The sequence below is a fragment of the Oryzias latipes genome, chromosome 24 (assembly GCF_053564925.1).
Source record: "Oryzias latipes strain Hd-rR chromosome 24, Olatipes_Hd-rR_3.1".
NCBI classification, from domain to species: domain Eukaryota; kingdom Metazoa; phylum Chordata; class Actinopteri; order Beloniformes; family Adrianichthyidae; genus Oryzias; species Oryzias latipes.
The window spans coordinates 7,541,203-7,563,960 of record NC_136260.1 but is presented as its reverse complement, the minus strand read 5'-3'; the positions used below and the strand labels follow the sequence as shown (position 1 = coordinate 7,563,960).

The 22,758-nt window shown below is 40.1% G+C and overlaps 3 protein-coding genes across 6 annotated transcripts in view; 1 reads left to right on the top strand and 2 right to left on the bottom strand.

Annotated features, from left to right (window-relative positions):
* Nucleotides 1–758: 758 nt before the first annotated feature.
* Nucleotides 759–12,313, bottom strand: gnpat (glyceronephosphate O-acyltransferase). 2 transcript variants are annotated; one of them, XM_023952767.2, is made up of 17 exons: nucleotides 12,147–12,313; nucleotides 10,835–11,026; nucleotides 9,171–9,347; nucleotides 8,968–9,097; nucleotides 8,768–8,895; nucleotides 8,613–8,688; nucleotides 6,456–6,607; nucleotides 6,235–6,365; nucleotides 5,925–6,163; nucleotides 5,321–5,419; nucleotides 5,015–5,167; nucleotides 4,850–4,929; nucleotides 4,637–4,777; nucleotides 3,623–3,722; nucleotides 3,459–3,552; nucleotides 2,063–2,127; nucleotides 759–1,788 (listed from the first exon to the last, which is right to left on the bottom strand). In XM_023952767.2, exons 1-17 carry the CDS (start codon nucleotides 12,168–12,170, stop codon nucleotides 1,745–1,747), a joined length of 2,025 nt encoding a protein of 674 aa, XP_023808535.1. In that variant the 5' UTR covers nucleotides 12,171–12,313; the 3' UTR covers nucleotides 759–1,744. The 2 variants fall into 2 exon arrangements, with proteins under 2 accessions (XP_023808535.1, XP_078798723.1); XM_078942597.1 differs by lacking the exon at nucleotides 12,147–12,313 and adding an exon at nucleotides 11,820–11,950.
* A 70-nt stretch (nucleotides 12,314–12,383) lies between these two features.
* On the top strand, nucleotides 12,384–16,663 carry fsaf1 (40S small subunit processome assembly factor 1). 2 transcript variants are annotated; one of them, XM_020714444.3, is made up of 9 exons: nucleotides 12,384–12,518; nucleotides 14,169–14,321; nucleotides 14,401–14,501; nucleotides 15,580–15,636; nucleotides 15,715–15,810; nucleotides 15,889–15,975; nucleotides 16,044–16,075; nucleotides 16,149–16,288; nucleotides 16,371–16,663. In XM_020714444.3, exons 1-8 carry the CDS (start codon nucleotides 12,440–12,442, stop codon nucleotides 16,276–16,278), a joined length of 735 nt encoding a protein of 244 aa, XP_020570103.2. In that variant the 5' UTR covers nucleotides 12,384–12,439; the 3' UTR covers nucleotides 16,279–16,288; nucleotides 16,371–16,663. The 2 variants fall into 2 exon arrangements, with proteins under 2 accessions (XP_020570103.2, XP_020570102.2); XM_020714443.3 differs by having other exon boundaries at nucleotides 15,574–15,636.
* The window catches only part of trim67 (tripartite motif containing 67), a 47,191-nt gene continuing 40,927 nt past the window's right edge, over nucleotides 16,495–22,758 (bottom strand). For both annotated transcript variants that reach the window (XM_023952765.2, XM_023952766.2), the window contains 3 exons: nucleotides 22,516–22,691; nucleotides 21,212–21,374; nucleotides 16,495–20,435 (listed from right to left, as the gene is read on the bottom strand). In XM_023952765.2, coding sequence (XP_023808533.1) covers nucleotides 20,388–20,435; nucleotides 21,212–21,374; nucleotides 22,516–22,691 — 387 coding nt within the window. In that variant the 3' untranslated portion in view covers nucleotides 16,495–20,387. The remainder of the gene's footprint in view (nucleotides 20,436–21,211; nucleotides 21,375–22,515; nucleotides 22,692–22,758) is intronic.

Here is a 22,758-nt window from a genome sequence, read left to right as displayed (position 1 = left end):
TGTTGCACCGGTAATGTTAAGTATGGGTTGTAAAGGGCTGGATACAAGCAAGAGAGTCTGTAAACAAAGAGATAATGGGATATCAGCTGAGCAGCTGCATCCAAGCCACACATCACTGAGAGCAATGCAAAGCGTCGGATGTAGTGGTGTAAAGCACGCCGCCACTGGACTCTAGACTAGTGGAGACTCCCTCTCTGGAGTGATGAATCACACCTTTTGGGGATACCAAATACCTTTTTTCCACCATAATTTCTAAATAAATTCTTAAAAAATCAGACAATGTAATTTTCTGGATTTTTTTTCTTTTCATTTTGTCTCTCATAATTAAGGTAAACCTGTGATAAAAATTACAGGCCTCTCTAGTCTTTTTAAGTGGGAGAACTTGCCCAATCGGTGGATGAATACTTTTTTGTTTGTTGAAAATAAGAAAAAATACAAAACAGTAAACAGAAAATAGATCATTATTATTTCCCCAACAAAGAAATTCAGCTTACGTTCCCATAGGATAAGTAAAAAAAAAGAAATTGACAAATGTACATTTTAAGACTGTTTTACAACCCCTGCACCTTGAAATACGAGGTACCAATTTATGTTTGGTAATTTCTTTTTTTATGTCCTTTGCAAAAACCATGCTTTTTTTCTCCTTTGTGTATGTTTCAATGAAGAAATGTCAAAGAAGTTGTCATTGCTATTTAGAAAAAAAAAAATCAATTATGGTATTCTGTGGAAGAAAGAAGAAATTTCTGGCACTTGAAAAATTATTGCAAACCATTTTTATTAACACACATTTGCTTTTCTCCAAATTAAACATAAAAAGGCCTCAGAACCTGAACAATTAAAGGCACACATTCACACACAAAAACAAGTCAAAGCAAACCTGAACACTGGCCATGCGTTCACCAGTAGATCTGTGCATTCTGGAACATTTAATACCGCTTTCTTTACAAATATCTCCATCGGAATTTATGAGGTTTTAGTTCATTTTCAATGATCAGGAATCAAAATCAGATGTGATATTCAGCCCATATTTATGCAAATAAAGTACCATGAAGGGAACCTGTTCCGTCTCCTACGTCTGAATAAATGTTAAGAAACATTATAAAGTCATCAACATAAAGTTGAATAGGTTTACATTTTTTGGGATTCATAAAAATTGCTTTTTGCAGGAATTTCTTTGGAAAAATTGTTCTTTCTCCAAGCCATTTGCTTCAGAACACTTCCATCTGTTCAGTTAACAGCAAAAATCCTCAGAAAAATAACCTCCATTTACACGTTTTAAACAAATTCTGGAAACTTCACTGAGAAAACCTGAGTGTTAAAATCCCTCATTCAGAGACATTTGATCAGTCACAGAAATGCTGCACAATATACTTCCTGTGAGTACAAAATAAGTATAAACAATATCAATGTTAACTTCTTACAATATGAGAAACAGATTTGCAAAGAAATATATCAGTTTGGCATTTAGGCGGTAACTGTTCCTCCAGTGTATTCCATTCATCTGCAGTTTGTTGGCAACAGACCTCAATTATTTGCCTCAAACCGAGAAACAAGCAGCGAGTTAAAAGAATAAAGTGCAAAAAACCACAAACCAAAGTCAGACAGAGAAGTAAAAGAGTAAACCAGCATTTCTGAAGAAAGCTCTTAGTTTTAGAAAATTCTGCTTTAGGTTAAAAAAAGTATTTGAAAAAAAGGGAAGAAGCAAAGATTTGAGTGGCGTTCTCCTCGGCCTGTGAGGTGGCAGCTACAGGTGAGCTCGCAGAGCCTTCTGCGTGGAGAGTCTTCCTCCTGAGAAGACAAAAGTGACATTTGTTAGAAAACTGCAGCTGGCCTCCCGGGGGTCGACGTTGCATTCACAGCAGGGGTTAAGGGGCTCACTTGGGTGGGTTTAATTTATTTTATCATTGTTATTTTATTTTATTTTTTTATTATTATATTATTATTATTTTTCTTATTTATTTATTTATTTATTTTTTAATTTATTTTTTTTTTATTATTTAAAAAAAAAAAGAAAAAGAAAACTGCAGCTGAAGATGATGCTTATGGGCATCTCATTTCATACCCAGAGTGTCCTCCAGGGAGTTCAGCATTATGCGGTTGACCTTCAGAGTGCCAGACTCCTCCCCCCTGTAAAGACAAATAAACTGATAAAAAATATTTTATTTTCAGAGTTAAACTGGACAATCCCACCAAAGGAAAGACAGACGGGCCTCATTCATAAAGTCTGGATGGATTTTGAGCTGAAAAATGACGTTTGTCCAAATCTGAAGATATTCAAATGCAAGAAAATGTTCAAAATTTCCAAAAGCTTTCATGCACAAACAGCAACCTGGAGTCTGCTGTGCACCTGAAATCATGTCCCCCCCCCAAACCCCGCCCCTCAATCATCCAGAAGGTCTACGTGAAAGAGAAATGACTAACCAAACGTTCACAACCAGCTCGGGAAGACGACAGTTGAGAAACTAAATTCTTTGTTAGGGAGCTTCAGCTCAGCAACAACCACTAACAACAGCTGCAGAAAGAAGAGTCAAACCGCTCCGACTGGACAGACAAGACAATAGACGGTTTCTGCAGCGTCTTTCAGCACCGAGGGGACTGTGGAGGTGAGGGGTCTCAGTGAAACTGAGTCGATTCGAACCATCAGGGTTAAAAGCAGCAAACAGGAGGACACAAAGGTTTCAGGTGGGAAATATTAAAGAAATTTGAAACGGAAATCATTCACAGCAGACACCACCTTCAGATGTGATCAATGACTGTACATGAGAACTGGACTGAGTGACCCCTCCCCCCCTAACGTGCAAACAGGAAGTATCTGCTGGCTCCAAGGAGCCAAAATCCCATAGCCTTATATAGAGAAATAAACAGCTGTTACTCAGTCATTCTATTGGTCAGAAAAATCCTCATTTCTTTCTTCTGCAAGTTATTCAAAATATAAACTGACCAGCCAGGTGCCTGTTTTCAAGTGGTGGGGGTGTGGACTTCTAACAGGATCCCTCCAAGAGTGGTCACCATAGAAACCATGAATCAATGTTTACTGATGACGTCTGGATCCAACATGGCGACGTCCATATTGTGAAAAAATGGTTACTGAATACACTTGGAACCAGATGTAATCCATTTTCTATGAGTGATGTCACACTTGCTCAGTCCACCTCTCTTCTACAGTCAATGGATGGGATGAATTAAAGCTTTATAACTGACAGAGTTTGTAGTTTCTCATTCCATCAGTCCAAAAGTTAAAATATTCAGTGGTAAACATCACAGAGGGGGGGGGGGGCAGTTTTCATTTCCTAAAAACAATTTGCGTTACAGCATTTTCACCTAGATTCTTTCTAATTCAGTTATTTAGAAAGAGAAAAAAACCATCTGTGAGCAGAGAAGCCATCTTTTTTCCCCAAAGAAAGTCAACGCATCCATATTTAAAAATCAAACACACAGGTGAAGGGAAAAAAACGCACCCTTGAACTTTTTGCACCGCTCCAAGTCTCAGCAAAGCTGCCAGAGCGTTCCTCTGCAGGTCTGACGATAACACCTCAGGGTACCTCAGTCTGCCTGAAGACACTAAGGATTAACTTTCAAAAACACACAAAGACTCACAATGACAAAAAGAAAAGTAAAAAACCTTTGAGAAGATGTTTGATGATAAACGCCTGGACAGCTGGAACAAACCGTCTTTCAGTCAGAGCTTGTGTGGCGTCTTCACACAGGAAGCTGCAGACCATCTGAGACCACAAACACCAGCAGCACAAACCACAATCAACTAACAACTTTTAAAAACATTGAGGTCAAAACTTTTATTTAGAACTTAAAAGGGGGAAATTTAAGGTAAAAAATTTACCCATTTGGATTTTTTGAATAAACGGCAACACTTTATAAGAAAAGTGCACTTCATTATTTCTTTGTTAAGCATCAAGTAATGTAATAATAACTTTATATAGAACAATAATGCAAAGTAATGCATACAAGTGTCGGATACTTTTTAAAAAAGCATCTACAAAAAACAGAGATTATAAAAATGCTTTTTTTTTTAAAGGTTTTGCTTTAGTCAAAAATACTGAATTTAATATAAAATTAAATAAAATACTATCAAAGATATATCTAAAGATAAAACAAGAAAGTTAGAGGGAAAAAACACCCTAAAAACTACAGCGGTGTTGTTTAAAACCTCATTTTGATGATGCTTAAACACACTGAGCTTAATGCTTAACTAATGTTAGACAACAGCTAACATGATAATCATAAATACTTTTATTTAAAAAAAAAAGTTAAATTTGAAAAAAGCTGAACCATTATATCAATAAATAAGGATGTGCTAAAAAGACTTAAATGTTATGATGAATAAACACTCTGCTTCTAAACAAGCTAAAGAATATTTAATAATAGGAAATTCCTTTAGAGATGATCCAACAGAAAATCTGAGAAAAAATCTACTAAAATGAGGAGATTTTGTAAGAACCAAAAACTTCTAAATGGATCAAAAATTCAAATGTGATTCTGGACCCGAGAAGAAAAACATTTTTGTAGGATTTAAGTTTTCAAAATGGAAAATTAAAGCGTTAAAACTCAGAGCCTTAACTTCCTGAACTAAGTGATCGTTTCGAAACTGAATTTGTTTAAATGGTGCGTTGATCCGGACCTGGTACCCCTGCAGAAATGGATCCAAAATGCTGGTGAGGAAGGCCAGGGTTCTGTGTCCTCTCTCCGCCGTCAGAACCTTGTGCTGGTTTATGTGAAGAGCGCCGACTTTGGTCAGAAGGTAACACGCCTCCTCAAAGTCCTGAAACATGTGAACGGCTTCAGATGAAAGCGGCTCTTTAGCTCCTCTTTTAAGCTCCTCCCACCACCTCACCTGCACTGCGGCACCGGGACAGAGGATGAACTCGTTGGAGAACATGTTTCTCAGAAACAGGAAGCTGCTGTAGACCTCCTCTGGAAACACAAATGCTCGTGAGCAAACGGCTTTCCCTGAAGTGGCGAACACGCCGATGGGCGGAGCAGCAAGGCGGGGACCTACGTTTCTGCGAGGAAGACGCCGTGTGGATGGCTGCCGCCAGCAGCGCCGGTCGCAAGAAAACGTGCAGCACCTGGTTCCTGTAGGAGGCGCAGGAGAGCACCACTACTGCCTGGCTCAAGAGCTCCTCCTCCGCTGTGAGGCTGCAGTGAGGTTCTGCAAGATTCACATCAGGGCTTCTGCTTCACTTCTACTCCAGAACTTAGTTTAGAGGCCGTTTGAAAACAAAAATCTCCATTATTGAATGAAAAAAGGAAACAAAGGTGATGTGTAGGTGTAGCACTGATCTAGACCAAGACCTAAACAAACCTTGTTCCAAAGCCAGGTAGACTCTGTCCTCAGAGACCCTCACAAGACCCCCATGGAGGGAAAGACTGGAGGAGACCACCTCAGAGGAAGGAATGTGGTCTAAAGGAAGACCAAAAAAAAAACTAAGATTAACTTTGTTAGTTTGTTTTTACTGGTTCAGATGTATTCCAGTTGACCAAAGAGCAGGAAAAGATCAAACGTAGGAAACAATTGAATTACTGTGAGGTTTGAGGAACACAAAAAAAAAAACTCAAAGGAAACAGAACAAGTCAAAAAAGTCAAATGAGGTTTTTAACATTATTTAACTTATTTGCTTATTTTCTGTTTCTTTTAAAAAATGTATTTTTCAATCTTATTAATTTTAATAAAAACGTTCCCTAAGTCTTATTTTTTTAACAAACTGTAGTTGTTTTTGTGCTAATCTAAAAAGCTCTGAGTGGGATTTTAAAAGTGTAGCAGACAGATCCCAGCACTCACATCCTGACCTCCAGAACCGTCTGTTTGATGCTCTAACCAGACTAAAAGAATCAGATTAGGGGGCGGTGGTGGTCTAAGCAGGATCCTACAGCAGGGACTTGAACCCGGCTCTCTATATGTGCCATACCTGGCCAGTGTAGGAAGGCTCCAAACTGCCGACACAGATCCCGGAGCCACACAGCTTGTTGGATCAGCTCGTCCAGAGGAACCCCCCGGTTCTGCCCCGCAGCCTGGTTCTGGAGCAGCAGGGAGGCCAGGAGGACCCAGGGCTTCAGGACCATGTTCTCCTCCTGCGCTCGAACCAGCCTGTAGGCGGCATCGTTGACAAAGCTGTGAACGTCCTCACTGGGCCTCCGGGGGATGTGCCTGGAGACACAGAACTGGCGTCAACATTCTGCAGACGGGTTCTTTGGGTTCCCGGTTGAAGTGAGCTGCACCTCGGGGTCAGGCTGAACTGACTGCGGTTCACTCGGCCCTCGGCCAGAGACCGGACGGACACAGGCGGGCCGAAGTAGACGTGGATGCTGCCGTAGTCCTCGCTGAGGACTCTCCTGGCTTTGAACAGACCCTGGAGAAGGAAACGAGGATCCTTCATGTTAGCTTCACCAAAAACACAAACATGTTTTGTTCTGCAGCTTATCACTGATAAAAGGCTCACTGAGGTGGACTCTTTGGGTTTGGGGACACCCAGCAGCTCTCTGGCGTACAGCGTCTCCTCCAGGACCCTCTCATAGCTGATGCTGACAGGAACCAGGCTCACGTCGAACACTTCGCCCTTCAGAAATGGATCCATGGCTATATTCAACAGGCCTGGAGGGAACAGACGATGAAAGGGAAACGGGTCGTCCGTTTTCACCGCGACAAAAACACACAGCGCTGTGGGAGAGCGGATGCTGGTCTGCGATCTCCAGGTAAAGGTCTGGAGGCATCAAGCCGGGAGCTGGAGGTTAAACGTTAATAACAGACGTATCTGTGTTTCAAAAATGGTATCTAGCCATATAGCGCTGTTCTTTATACCTGCAGTAGAATATACTAAAAATTAGAGATGTAATGATTTGTTTCAACAACGATTTGATTCATATCTTAATTTGTGGTTAAAAGTGGATCCAGGACATCTTTAGCCAAAACTTACACCAGAGAAATTCCTGCTACTGAACAGTGAAGTTTTCTAGATTCGTTGTTTTTCTTCAAGATAATCAAGTTTAAATTAGTTATGTGGGCGGCCGTGGTGCAGCGGTAGGGCGGTCGTCCCATGATCGTAAGGTTGCAGGTTCGATTCCCGCCTTGCACGCCCATGAGTCGAAGTGTCCTTGGGCAAGACACTGAACCCCACCTTGCCTCTGGTGGTAGGCGGGCGCCTGTGTTTGGCAGCGGAGCGACCACCAGTGTGTGACTGTGTGAGTGACTGGGTGAATGGGTCTGTGACTGTAAAGCGCTTTGTCCTTGTAGGAAGAAAGGCGCTATATAAGTATACGCCATGTGTCCAAACAAACAAGTAAACTAGATTGAATGTCAAATCCATTCACATTTTAGTTTCCTAAAGTTCAGTCCACTGTTGTTTTTTCACATCCAAAGAATCCAAAGGGAGCATGGTAGACACTGTATGGTCACATGACTTTACTAAACTCAAAGTGTTTCCACACATTAGACTGGAATGACGGTTGATCAGTTTTGATGACATCACATGTATGTTCGTTGTCCGCTGTGATGCACTTTTTGGTTTTTATGGTATGACAAAATAAACCTACTGTGTCTCAGTCCAATGGGATTTTCCATTATCATTAATTATGGATTTATTTAATTTAGAAACTTTTTTTTTTTAAGTGGTATAGGTGAATTTGATTTGATTTAATTAAAAATTACTTGCAGACAGTTAAATCTGGTTGGATTAATCCCTTTATCAATTCATCGTCACAGCCCTACCACAAATGCACTTTATGTAGTAAATTGCTCTAAAATTGCAGAATACAGTGGTGCCTTGCTGTATCACGGCTCACCTTCTGCAGCATCACAGATTTTTTTCCGTGAAATTTTGCATGTTTAGGTTTTTCCACTAAAAGTGAAAAAAGTCTGTTTATAAATGTCGTCTGTTGGAAACACCGTCGTCAGTTTAGATTAAAGGACTGAGAGTTCTCTAGTTAACTTTGAGGACGGAAAAACTGTGGAGAACATTTTCAGGATTTGTTGTTCCATGATAGAAAACATCAGCGATGTTTATGGTTTGTTCACTGCTGAAGTTAACCAGGAAGTTGACAGAATGTTTTTTTAAATGGGACATTGCGATAAATATCATTTTATTGTTTCTAAATCTTTGGGTCTTTTATCTGTTATGTTTGGCTGATTTTGATCTAATGTTTTAAATAAAAAAGGTATAAATGATGGTGATTAAATACATAATATTTACATTTTCAAACATCCAGTAAAGACACACATAGCAACCATTCAACAATATATTAAAAAGTAAGAATCACAGTTTGATCTGTGAATCATTGATCTGGATTTGTGAATTGGATCACCACCTGATCAATGATCGACAGTCCTAGCTATCGTGAGGAATAAAAAGGTGCAAACTTTCGGCCATGCAGAAATAACTGTTTTTAAGTAAAAACAGTTGCAGAAAAATTCCTGAAATCATGTTCTTAAAGCAGCTTTTACGTTTCGGAAAAATGATGAGGTGTTTTTTAAGAGACCGTGTAGTCTGAGCAGCACCCAACAACAGAACTGGATTTCTGTGGATGTCTCTGAGTCCGCAGACGCTCGCTTCTTCATATCAGACCAGGAGATGGAACAAAAACAGGAATTTCCCAGCTCTTACCCAACTTTGGAGTCAAAGACTTTGACGTTCGGCTTCTGGTTCCCTCCAGAAAAAACTCTAGTGGTGCAAATCCGTTCTAGAGCAGCAGAAGTGGAAGTGAATAAACGCCCGTGGGGGGAAGACGGGACACAGACGGGGACGTGTGAGATCTTTACCCTCAGCATGGTTTTGACATACTCGCTGAAGACGGCCCAGTAGAGCTTATCCCCGCCGAATGAGCGGCGAATGAAGAAGGCTCCGGACATTCGCAGCATCTCGCCAACGACCTTCATCCCCATGAAGTCTGGAGGAGAGGAAACGCATGACAGCTGCTGGCGGGAACACCTCAAAGTTTCTCAGAGAGAAGGTTTCTCACCCATGCCAGCAGCAATGGCTGGCAGAGGCAGGTCGTAGGTGTACATGAGGTACGACATCAACAGGAAGTCCATGTAGCTGCGGTGACTCGGCAACAGAACCACCGGGTGTTCCTGTACGACCTGTTGAAGCTAAACGCAACACGAAGATAGATCAGAAAGCGCACCTTCTAGACTGTGAGCGTGTGACATGGTGGCAGCTCACCCTCTGCACGCCCTCCTCGTTGACGCAGATGCTCCTGAATATCGCCTTGAAGACTTTACTGAGGGTGAAGGCGAAGAAGCGGACGGTGCTGAGCTGCAGGCGGTGGGCCATCTCCTCCAGGATGACCGATGCCTCCGCCTGGACGTCATCCAGAGGAACGCCCGACTCTCTGGAAACCTGGACGAGAAGTGCCCAGTGTTTTGGAACAATAAAGTTACTTTGGAAAAAAAAAAAGGAAGGATGTGTTGAAACTCAGTTACAAATCCATAAATCCATTTGTTGTGCATTAAGTCAAATGTTTGTTGGTTTCTAAAATATGACGTTATTTTAGATAAGAGCCACCTTTGTTTAAATTATTGATTATTTAAAAACATTTCCATAATCAAACTACAACTAGTTTTGAAAAGAAAATTTGACTAATAATGATTTTTAGTCAACTGTATTAAAAAAATCAAATCCAATAGCCTCAAATCCTTGGCAGTAATTAAATACTAAAAATGTAATTTCATTAAAGAGCCTTTTTAGGCACCAAGAGACACTTCAGGTTAGGATTTCAAAGAATAAATGCTTCATATAAAAAAAAAAAGAAGAAAAGTCGACTTGATTATGCAACAAGCCGCACAGTAGTTCGCTGTGGAAATCAAAAGGCTCCGATTATTTATCAAACCAGCCTTAGAGTCGCTGAAAAGCTTCATTCAGTCGGGTCAAACGCATGAAAAGCAGCACATCTTAAAATGAGGGTTCAGTCTTTGTAACATCGTTTCATTTTCTTCATCATCCACTTCAAATTCATGTTTCTCTGTCATGGAAAGGTGATTTATTGCTGGATTTTTTTTGGGGGGGGGGGGGGGGGGAACACATGTAAAATACAAAGAAAAACCCCAAAATACTACAAACAGTGAATTATATGAATGTTACATATGTTACATATTTTGCAAATGATCTTGTAAATCAGAGGAAATGGATGGAAAGTTAAAAGCAGACCTTGAAGCACTATTGATGCAGTTCCTGAAATGACCACAGGAGGCTGGTTTGAAAATGACCCAATTTTTCATCATTTCCATGTTAAAGGGTCGAAGTTAAACACTGTTAGTAAATTGCTTCAGAATGGGGACAACCCCCCTTTTCCCATCACCCATTGCTGAGAGCTCTCTGTTTTTACTCTCTCCCACTAGCCTACAGCCCCTCACACACAAACCTAACATTAACAGTGCAACAAAAATGGTGAGCAATCATGGAGCCATCCAGTCGTACAGTTTTGACGAAAACCAAGATGTACATGTCTACAAGAGGATCCATCAGAATGGAGCAGAGCAGGGAGCTTGTGGTCCACCAAAAACACAATTTTCATCGGAAAATCTCATGTTGTTTTTTCCCGTTGCTAAGTTTAGCTAAGAAAACATGGCTGTACCACTTCTGGCTTCATTTTCTCTGTCCACAATCAAATGTGTGACGTTAGAGATGATTTGTCGAATTCATATTAACGTATGCGATTATTCAAACTTTGCTTTTTATGTTTTTTCTGCCAATTTATACTAAAAGAAAATCTGACATGGTGGAAAGGTAAACACTAGACATTCCCCACTTTGTTTGCACATCTGAACCCAATTTTCAGTAAATACATACATGCCTTCAAGTCATTAATTAGGTGAAACAAAATGTACCTGATTGACAACATAATGCAGCTGATCGGACTGCAGCACCATCGTCTTCAGCTCACTGGCTTTGCTGGTAGTCGGTCCTTTGTACAGAACCGGGGAGTAACATCTGAGGGCATATCTCAGGTCGCTGGAACGCCTCCTTTCCTCCAAAACGTCCACAAAGTCGTCTCGTTTCTTCAGCATGGGATCTCTGGGCTGCTCAGGAAAAAACAACAGTGAAGTCAACGACTGCATGTTTCTGTAGTTTCATCTAAAACAACCTTTGCTGTCTGGGATCACAGCGTAAAGATAATGATTTATGCTTTCTGACGTTAAATTGTAATTTTAGGTTAAGAGCTTCGGTTTCCTAACATCTAAAATGACATGAGGACTCAATCTGGACCTCCCTAAAATCTGCAAAGATCTGGGGAAAAAAACTGTAAAAATGATCAAATCCAGCAGCTAATACCACGTCATATAGTATGACTTAATCACAAATTAACCCCGATAACAGCCAGTCAAACTTTATTCATAAAATTCCAACCCAAATCGTTAACAATTAAAAATAGAATCAGACAATAAATAAATCAATAAAAAAAGAGAGAAATCCAGTCCAGCCTTTCCCCCTCCATTAACACACACAATCAATGATTACTTATAGACGTAGCTTCTAAATGAAACTTAAGGCTCTCTGCTGTCAGGAAACTGTATTTAGGGAATATCTTCCTACCAGGAACCAGCTCGGCCAAAGCAACATCCCCACATGACAGAGCCCACCCAGACCGGGACAGCAATGGGGGTCTACTCCACAGCCGTGAGGCTGCAAAGCCGGACCCCAACCACCCCCACAAAGGGCAACAACCCCAGACGGAAGCGACAACCCCTGGCACAAAGGATCCCCAGAAGAAAACCTGCAACAGCCTTTACACCAGCAGTTACACTTAAGTGAAAATTAAAGTAAAAGCACGTTTGAATAAAAAAAAACTATACTTGTGTAATCCAGTTCTACCTGACAACAAATCTTCCTTGATAATAACACAGGAGTTCTGAAAGTGCACTGTAAATAGATCCAATCAGATATAGGAGCCAGAAAAGCTGAAATCATTAACTATTCGAGAAAAACTTAAGCTGTTGATTGAAACTAGTTACGCTGATTTAGTTGCTTTAACGGCCAGTTTGAAACAAAACGACCCTTAACAGCAGTTCAGACTAAATACAAACTATCACGTACAAAAAAAGATAATGTAATACTTAGTATCAATGAAACGTCAATTATTGATCGTCAGAGGGAGGGAAGCTAGCTAAAGCTAGTAGCAAGACAGCACAACACACTCACCGAATAAACAACTTTTGACGCCATTCTGTGTCACACTAAAGCGCTAAAATTTAGCATCCAGTGAGGTTTAACGCCCACCGACAATTCCTCAGTTTCAAGTTGGTGACTTGGTTGCTAAATGAGCTTTGATAACTTTTCACAAACCCGAGTGCAAACCTAATAAGTGACATCTCCTTCTACGGTCGCCGAAGAGGGTCAAAAATACATATCACACAGACTCCCTCGCGTGCGCCCATGCATCACAACAAGAACACATTTTTTTCTGTAAAACAATTGACTTTGTGCTCGTAGAAATGAGCTCGGGTTCAGGGGAAAGAGGGGACCCGCATTCGTGGTGTCTTGAACGTCTGCTGGATGCTGTTTACGACTTCGGTAAGCGACTTTAGCTAGTTAATCGATGTTAGCTCAGCTAGTCAGCTAGTAGATGATGTAGATGATGGGCGTTTGTGTTTTGTTTTTAACAATGTTGACAGTAAAAACTGTGATAATAGCCTAATAAATTGTTCTTAATCAGCTAATAAAGTAAATTCTTTAAAATATGTATAATAAACACAGGCAAATCTTTTTAGATAGTTTGTTTTTAGTTTTACTACGCTCTCTGAGGAAATATGAACTATTTTTGAAACGCAAATATTAAAATGTATTTAAATGACGAGTTCTTCAAATAAAACGTTTTCAAGACATCAGTCTATTAAGAAAAGAGTCTATATAAATAAGTTTGACATTTTAAATCAAACGCTTGTGTACGTGGCGCCCCCTAGTGTTATAACTAGGAACTGTAGGAATGACTCCAACATTCAGGGAACTGTTATTAATTCGATAACAGCAATAATTAGATCCATTAATAAATCTGAGCATCAAAAATCACCACTTTTTAGTCTATTTCTAGATTCGTTTCAGGGTTTGTTTGTACTTTTTTTGTCTTTTTCCTTCACAGCAGATCTTGTTGTGTTAACACTAACTAGGAGCATTTGCTGTGATCACTTTAAAACATTTTCAGATGTAAAAAAACAAAGTAAATCAGAGAAATTGAAAGATATGCAGGAAAAATAATTTAATTATATTGGATACATCTGGGTTTAGGAATCAGATTTTTCTAAGTGAGATGAATGAAACTATCTTAATGTTTTTCAGATGCTCATCTTTATCAGTTAAACTGTCTGATTATTTAAGATATCTGAAAGTGATCAGATTGTTGTTGTACAATATTAGTGTAGCTGTAAAATGTGCGTCATTTTAAAAAAATATATAAATAGTAAAATTGACTGAAATGGTCCTTATTAGGACATGTTAGTTAATGGTATACTGAAGTTCATGAGCAATATTATTTTTTGTTGTTGTTATTTACAAAATTTGTGCTCTTGCTAAATAATTCTGTACTTTTGTGAAATCTGCTCGGTGCAGTGGTTAGCCCTCATGCCTCATAGCAAGAAGGCCCCGGTTCAAGTCCCGGCTGGGGGACCTGAAACAGAACACTGATGGGGGACCTTTCTGTGTGGAGTTTGCATGTTCTCCCCGTATATGTGTGGGGTTTCTTTCTGTAGAGTTTCTTGATTTGTTAGACGGGTAACAGATATCACCTGGTGGGGGGGAAAAGAAACATGAGCCGCTAGTGTTGAACTAACGATGGAGCTCAGAGATTTGTTTACTAACCAGAAAAGTGAAGGGGGCCCAGGACACAACCCAGGGGAACACCAGTGGATTGGCAGTGAGAGCTGGTTTTGTTGCTGGTCCGCATAATTTAAAAGTTTAGCTAAATATTATTGATGTTTATAAAAACATTTTACTCCAGCATACAGCTCCAGTTGCAAAGACTTTCCCTGATTTTAGGCTAATTTATTGCTAGTTGCTAACGTTATCTTGAAAAGTTGGTGTTTTTATGTGTTTTTTTTTCTGGTTAAATAAAATTTAGATTGGATCAACTTTAGGGTTTAATGTGAAATAATTTAACACAAAAGCCAATGATTTTATTTTGAAGTAGATCACAGATTGTATATGTGATCTTGTTGTTTTATCATGCAGGGCCAGCTGAGAAAAAGAAACCCAAGAAGAAGAAGAAACGAAAAAGGTGTGAAGAAGAAGAGGAGGAGGAGTTAACAGGATTGCAGGAGAATTTAAATAAGTGCACAGAAATTGGAGCAGAAGATGGACAGAAACACAAAATGAATGAACCAGGTAGTGAATGTCAGAGTCTGCAGGTTGATCTGAAGGACTGTCTCATCGCTCAGATCTTCCTCTTCTGTCAAATCTTCAGGTCCAAACGTCCAGCAGGAGAAGCAGGTGGAGGTGGTGACCTTCCAGGACCCAACGAAGAAACGGAAGAGCCGTCAGGCTCTCGCTCAGGGAAAACCAGCAGTAAGCAGCTTTAGCTCTGCTAACACTCACTGTTTTCACCCGAACAGGAGCAGCTGAGGGATTCAGACGAGAGATGCAGATGAAAATGTTTAAACGTGAACAGTTAATTAGACATTTTAAACTATAAAATACATTTGTTGAAGGTAAATTGCATTTTGGAATAAATGTTTGAATAAAGAAAATTTGTAGGAAAATAATTTAAGACATCTGAATTACAGTACAGACCAAAAGTTTGGACACAGACACCACAAAAGAACTTCAGTTGCTTTGAGTGATGATAAATATGGTAGTCTTTTAGGTGTCCGCCAGATGGCGCCACTTCCCAAATTTTACTTCTGCTGCAAAATTCGACACAAACATTGGCAGCTTTGGAGACCAAAGCAGCTGAGGGGGAGGAGTTTTACTTGCCAATAAGTAACCTGTTACTAAATAATAACTTAACTGCCATTAGACAAGCATTTTAATGTCTTTTAAGGCAAAGTAATTATGGCTGAAGCCTGAAAGGTGTTGCAGAAATCTGCGCCATCACGCTAGAACGCAATGACATCACATGGGGGCGGTGCTTCAGCCCTGCTGTTCATAATTGAAATAGTTTTACCGCAGCTGTCTTAAAAATGAAGCACTTCTACGCACATTTTAAGAAATAATTTTATTCCATGGAGTACAGTTAGTAGAATTTCTGAAACTGCATCCACTGTTGCCTGTTGTTCGGGGACCATAAATGACTTAAAGAACCTTGATGAATCCTAGAATGCAGCGTTTCTTCCTCTAAGCAGCACAGCAGACGCACTTTGGATTTTCACCAAGTTAAAGCTGGGTCATCACCCTGCAGCCTAATGTCTCACCTCCATCTGTGGTTTGCTTCACCCTCAAGTCTGACATTTCCTGACATTAAGGGTTCCGAATGGCTTTTAGAATGAGTCCCAACGAGGAACGGGTTCAAAAACAAGCTCAGGTGTTTTCAGAGAATTAAGCTACAAAAAAAGATGGTAAAAGATAAAGGGATCAGATATTTAGAAGTGGATCTGTTGTGAACGTGTCCTCTGGTTTTCTTCTGATTCTATCTTGTTAGCTTCAGGCTCCTCAGGTCGTAGAGAAGAGAGAATCGTCACCCGTGGAGCTCAGCTTGGAAAAGGTCTACCATCTCCCAGTCTTCACGGTTCCTCTCGGTGTGCAGGAACCGTGGGTTTGATCCCTGTCCTTGTGTCTGCAGGCTCGCCTGGAGGTCCACCGCTTCGGAATCACGGGCTACAAGAAGGAGCAGCAGCGGGTTTTCGAGCAGGACCGGGCGGTGATGCTGGGAGCCAAGGTGAGGACACTCGCTCCACCTGCATCTCAACCGAATGTGTCTGACCCCGCCCCCCACCAATAACTGATGTTGAACCAGCCTCCAAAGAGGGAATACGTGAACTACAAAACCCTGCAGCAGCAAATCCAGGAGAAGAAGCAGAAGGCAAAGGAGGAGCCTCAGCCGGTAAGTGCTGGATTCACAGACCCTTCTAGAAAAAAACAGACTTCTTACCGTTTTCTTCTGATGTGAAGGACACCAAGAAAAAGAAAAAGCTAAGTCAAAGGTGGGTAAGGCCCCATTTAAGTCTCTAAAAACAGATCTTTGTAGGGATCCTAAACTCTGACCGCTTCTTTCAGAGATAACAAGAAGAAGAAAAAAGGAGCCGCTGGTTCTGCTGCTTCAGCATCGGGTCAGGTCGGCCGCTTCAAGAACGGCATGTTGATCCTGAGCTCCAAGGAGATCCAGAAAATCAAAGGCCGGAGATAAAGGAAAAGAGGTGCATTCCAGAGCCTTTAGACATTATTTTGTAAACTTAAATTGAAAAAATAGAAACTGTTTTTTTTTTGTTTTGTTTGTAGGTTAGAGGATTAATCCAGTAAAACTGCAGCTGCATTCGCACCAACAACCCGAAATGGAACCCAAGACTTTTTCATGTTTTTCTCCAAATGGACCCTGAATGCAACGCTCCACAAAAAAACAACATTTTTAATTTTATCACAGTTAATTTATTGGCTTCATTATAAATGACAAAAAAAGACATTTTTGTTTTGACACTCGTTTTTTTCCTGCATTCTTGATGTACAAACCATGTATTTATACAAAACTTCTACATCAGGGGATTGAAATGAATAAAGGTTTTTATGTAAAAGACTTTAAAGGGAAACATTTGTGGATTTGATAAAGGTTTTCTGCAGTTTTCTTTACCCAAAACAGGAAGTTAAACTTACAAAACAAAGAGAAAACAGTTTTTCTTCAATGTCTTTAGGTAAATATCTTTTTTTCTAAAGAAAAAGGCAATGACATACATGCTTTAAATCAGCACCATATTTTGGAGATGGATCAGGAAAATGTCACATTCATGTACTCGTATGTCAGGAAGAAGTGGGCGTGTCTTATAACCACGAATAGAGCCATATTAATCCTAAAATAAGTCAATTTTCTACTGTGCTTTTTTGACCATCCACACACACAAGTTTGGATGGAGGTTTGACCTGTTTGACTAATGTCAGGTCACATTGGGGTCAACGACAGCAAGGACGTGACCATAAGAACGCCACAGGAGGAAATGCCCCCCGATTCATCTTTAGGGTCAAGATGGACCTCCTTCCTGACTCCTGCTTTAATATAAGGGTTGTGTCACATGTTAAACATGCATGAAGAGGGAAAAAAAAGGGAATGAAAACCGCAAATGTTGAAAAAAAAAGGGCGTCTACTGCTCGAGAGAAACCTGCAGGTTCTCCTTTTGACCACCTGAGGGCAGCAAAACATTTCCCCTCAACCTTGAATTCTTTTAATTTCATTTTTCCATATATGTACATTTTATTACTGTACAAATTAAGAGATGCCAAAATAAAAAGTTACATTTCAAACATGCAATAAATATTTTTTATAATAAATTATATATACATTAATAACTGAACAAATACATAAACTTGTTATATCTATGAAGTTCACATTTGTTTCGGTTTTATTTTCTCAGCTTTTAGAAGTTTCAGCAGGAAATGTGAACAAAAATAAAAAAATAATCAAATGTTTTGTAAGAAAATACCTGGAATATGATTTGAGTTAAAACAGTAAGAAATCGAAAGAAAACATTGGATTTTCGCCTAATTCCACATTCAAAACACAACTTTATTACACAAGAACAATTTTTTCCTCCTTTAGCCATCTTTAAAAATGTTCAGTATTTGTTCTTTCCATGCAGGGGTGGGCAGCTCCAGACCCTGAGGGAACCACCACCCCTATTTTTGCTGCTTCAGGTAACCAGCAGAGTGAAGAGGAGGGGAGAGGAACCAAACACTAACTAAAATAACCACTCAACTACGTAGTTACAGGTTAGAGGTAGAATCAAATCTTCTAGAACCTCATATTTGTAAAAACACATTTAGAAAATTGTCTTTTTCAAATCAATAATCAAAAATGTGGAAATAATAATAATAAAAAAGTCGTTAATAAATTTGACGTCAGCTGCATTCATTATTTTTTCAGAGCTTGTCAGAATTCCTGGAGAATAAATGATCATTCAATTTGATCACTTTTTTTTCACTTTAAATACAATCAAAGCAGCAAAAGACCCTTATTGGAGTTAAAAAGGCCAAAAATAAAACTTTTTTTTCCAGTTTATTCCTATTCTTTATTACCAATAAATGTATTCAAGAATTATTTGATCCATGGGGGAAAGTCCTTAGCAGATTACTGTACATAAATATATACATTTATGAGTCAAAGTATTAAAAGAAGCTTTCAATACTTCTGGGGAATGAAGGGAATGCTGTGTGATGTTTTACAGAACTGATACTTTTTACTCTGACTGTAGAAAATATCTAGAAAAATAGGAGAGGAGTCCTCAAGGTCTGAAGCTAAACCCTTAATTTAGGGACTTTTATTTTGAAAAAACCCTGGAACTTGTAGAAGTAATCAATACTTTTCATGTTTCCCTTCTATGTTTTGTTCAAAATTCCTAAAATCAAGATTTAAAAACTAAAATAATAATAATAATAATAACTTTATTTTCCTGATTATAAGTTTAGAAATTGGGTTATTGGCATCATTTAAAAAAATATTCCATAGAAAACCAATTACTAAACGGTTGCAATTTTCCTTTTTATATCAGGTTTGGTAAATCTGTCAAAATCCATGGCTGAACAGCAGGGAGAGCTAATCTCTCTTGTTCACATCACTTATTAGAAAAACAGTCAATATTTAAAACACAAACAGTTTGTAAACTCTTTTCTATGCCTAGTCCATGCGTAACATTTGACATCATGATCCACATGTCAGTATTTACACCACACTCACACTCATGCTTTGTGCGGGACAGAAACACATCACAGACCACCTTCAGCAAAACTCATTAAGTCTAAACATTTCTGTCTTTGCCTCATGAAAGCGAGACAGGACGTACTTTATATAAACGGTGTGTTTCTAATGGCCTTGCAGTCACAGTGTTGTGGTTGTTAGCCCCTCCCACCCGTAGCAGCAGTTTAACCTGATGAGGCCTCCAGAAATCTTCGTTTCAGCTCGTCAAAGGTGCCAAAACTGTGAGATGTTTCAGAGAAATGAACACAGTTTTCATTCATTTGGATGCATCACTGTAGCTGTCAGTCTCTCAAAGAACATAAAAAAAGGCCAGTATTTGATTTTCCAGAATCCTGCAGAGCAAAAAAAACCTAACAATTATTTCTATTTGTTCCCTAAAAAGATCAAACTTTGCTTTTTACATTTACATTTAAAAAAAAAAAACTGGCGAGGTTAAACGCAGTGAAACTGTAGGAAATATAAAGTCTATGTATTCACTGAATTTGAGTCGTGTTGCCATGGTAATCAAAAATTGAGAAAATCTTTATTTCTTCTTTTACTTGTCCTGTGTGCTCACAAAGAGGAATTTATCGTTAATACTTTGCCATCACATAAACATTGTTGGTTTGGCTAACCTTTCCGTTGGAATGTGACATTTTCCTACATCTTGGAGAATTTTGGGGAACCTTTAAGAAAAAGAATCAGATGTTCTGCAGGAGCTCAATTCCCAGGTTTTGTAGGTTTGTCAAAGTGATAAAAAAGAATTCAGCTCCAACGTTCTCTGAAGATTTTTGACAAGAACAGCAAGCGGTCTTCATACTTGACTTTTTGTTGTACGGAGGAAGCTTTGGATGGCAACAAGATTCCAATGAAAAGCAGAGAGAATTCCATTCATTGTGCTTAAACAAACCCGACAATGACACACAACCAGAACCAATGTTGTCGAATCATTTCTCTAACTGCAAAAACTGTTGTGTCACGTTACTGCACAGTGAGCATGTCTGCTGTCAGTTTGGTCTCAGACATTCTTCTACAAGAACCGGAATGTCACAAGCTGGAAAAATAGGAAAACCAGCACTCATCCAGGAGCTGTTGGGGCAAAAATCTTACAAATTCCCCAAATTATGTCACTTATCTGTGCGGACATGTTCACCAAATAAAAACCTCAGCGCACACCCAAATATTTAGGATTCATAAAATTAAATTCCTCATTTTGCTAGCTCCTGGGTTTTATTCTAGTGGTAACTTATCACATGACCAAGAAGAGCGCCAACAGTAACATAGACCGATGGAACAGAGGATCGGGCAATTTTTCAAAATAAAACATCTTTCAGGTTCCAAAATAAATAAAACTGAAGTAATGTAGGTTATTTATTCTTTCTGTACGGCCCAGTACCAATTGACTCACAGACCGGTACCGGTCCCCGGCACGGGGGTTGGGGACCGCTGTTCTAGATGACATAAGATGCAGCCCATCGTTCTGGGAAAAGCCCCATGTGGGGCTGAACCGAGGCTAAACTTGATGGTTGGTGTCAAAGGGTCACCTGGGGGGGGGGGGGGGGGGGGGGGGGGGGCTTTCACTGGTTGAGATTCTTTGGTACCTCAAGGCCCGTCACAAGGGTGACCTGGAGAAAGGGAAGAGAACATATGTTTGCTTATTGAAGACCCATTCCAATCATATTTTAGACTAGATTTCAAAGCGTCGTCTTTTAATTATGATTCTACAGTTCTTAGGCCAAATCAAAAGCCTGTCATTTTCTTGGACATAGTTTCTGAAGAGCGGCAGGAGTTCATTAGAAATTTGTCTCTGAGTTGTGGGCGGGACACCCTTTTCCCTTCCTTTCTCGCTACATTTAGCGACTTTTCAAAGTTTCTGCAACAACTTTAAAAAAAAAAAACACCTAGTGACAAATTTTGATTGTACTTAGTGACTCAAATTTGAAACTTGTGTTGTTCAGCCATTTCTGTTCTTACTGTGCAGGAGCTACCATGAGGCTCCACCCACTCGCAGATGCTCGGTGTGACAGTAGCTGGGGTATAGCTGAGCGAGTGTCATACCTCTTTTACATTTTACCTTCAAATGTATAAGCACGCACAGTGTTGCAGTCCTTCCTGCTTTTGAAATGCATCATGGGATGGGTCTACACCACATTCTCAGTCTGAACTGTCGAGAGAATTTTTTTGCATAGATTTTAAAAAGTCCAGTAAAACATTACATGTCCATCCTTGCATTCATCTTCCAAACGCGCTAAATCCTTTTGGAGGTCATGGGGTTGCTGGAGCCTATCCCAGCTACTGTTGGCGGAAGGCAGAGTACAGCCTGGACAGGTTGCCAGTCTGTCGCAGGGCCACACCAAACTTGACAGGTTAAATTTGGTCTCTCCTACTCAGTATTACAGACCTGCACGTTCCTGTTGAGGCTGACTGCCGGCACGAAGACGCCGTCCAGGCTATCGAAGGCGGTCGGTCCGTGCTGCTTCTGGTTGATGTAGAACGTTAGCGTGCGTTTGACCAGATCCAGCAAGATTCCCACCGTCGAGCCCTTGTTGATGCCTCCCTCTGCCCTGAACGCAAAGGCAGACAGTTTGTGAGGAAACATTCAAAACATCAAACCAGAAGTTTGGACAGATGGTTTATGACCACAAAGAAATGTGTTTTTTGTGTTTTTCGGCCCCAATCAGACTTTTCTTCTGCAACGATAGCTCTATCCGTCATTTTTGACATTCTTCATACATAAAAGCTCAATGATATGTCCCATATATGCTGATGTGGGTTTAATGCCTCGTGGAGTCGACCTCTGCTGCTCTCTGGGGCTCGGTGTGTTTGAACACACAGGTCCTAGTGTCATCCATGTCAGGAGATTCTTCTGTGATTTAGATTGAATCCAAAAGCCACAAAGATGGATGGAGAAACACACAGTCGCTTGTTTCTGGCAGGTTTAAGGAAAAAAGCAGCCTAAAAAAACCTATACAAAATGTAGTTTCTATCATGGAAAATACACTTCAAAAGTTCTATGTTGTGGGTTTTAAAAATGTTAAAAATGTTTCTTGAAGAGAAATTAAACAATGATGGAAGATTTTTAAAATGCTACAAACTTGCCATGCGTGTGGACAGTGTATCGTGAAGTTAACGCAAACGAATATCGCACTTATGGCACACAGGTGACGCTGTCGTACGGTGCCCTTACCCACAAGCCGGTCGTTGGTAAAATATTAGCCCTCACTGCTAGATACAGGCTGTCAGTGGGATAAAAAACCTGTATAGTCTACCCAAAGAGCCCCCACTTATCACATGAACAGCGCAGTGCGCAGTATTTGGTGGGGGCTGACAAAAGGACAAATTTGAACGACACGCCTGTGTCTCACCTGCTTCACCCTTACCTACCCCTGTGCGTTAAGTGTTAGGTATGACTTGTTGTCCGCAGCATGCCCATAGTAAAAGTTGGCATAAATATTTTGGACAAAAACCTTGATATTTCCTGCGGGCCACCTGTGTGGTACAGGTTTGACCATTTTATAACTGCAGACGACCTGTATCCACCCATGAGGGCAGCTGTGACTCAGGCTTAACCGTGTGTTTTATTATTTAAAATAAATGCCACAGACTTATTCCCTACTTGGGTTTTAATCAACAACAAGATATGGCAGCACACTAAAGAAGTCTGTTTACCGGAGTGGACTCTTTAATGGCCTCTCAAAGACCTACCTGTTGGTGTGGGAGTTGTGCATGAACCAGGAGCGGTTGTTGTCCACATACATGGCCCAAGCTTTATCGTCCTTCCCCAGCATCATGTCTTTCATGGTGTTGATCCTCGCCACCCCAAAGGCGGGATCTGGGTGGTTGTCATAGCGATCGATCCTGACCTCCCAGTAGTGAACACCCTGAGATGAAAGAGAACATTGGCTATCTTAACTCAAACTCAAACTGAGTGAGTCACTTTTATACAAA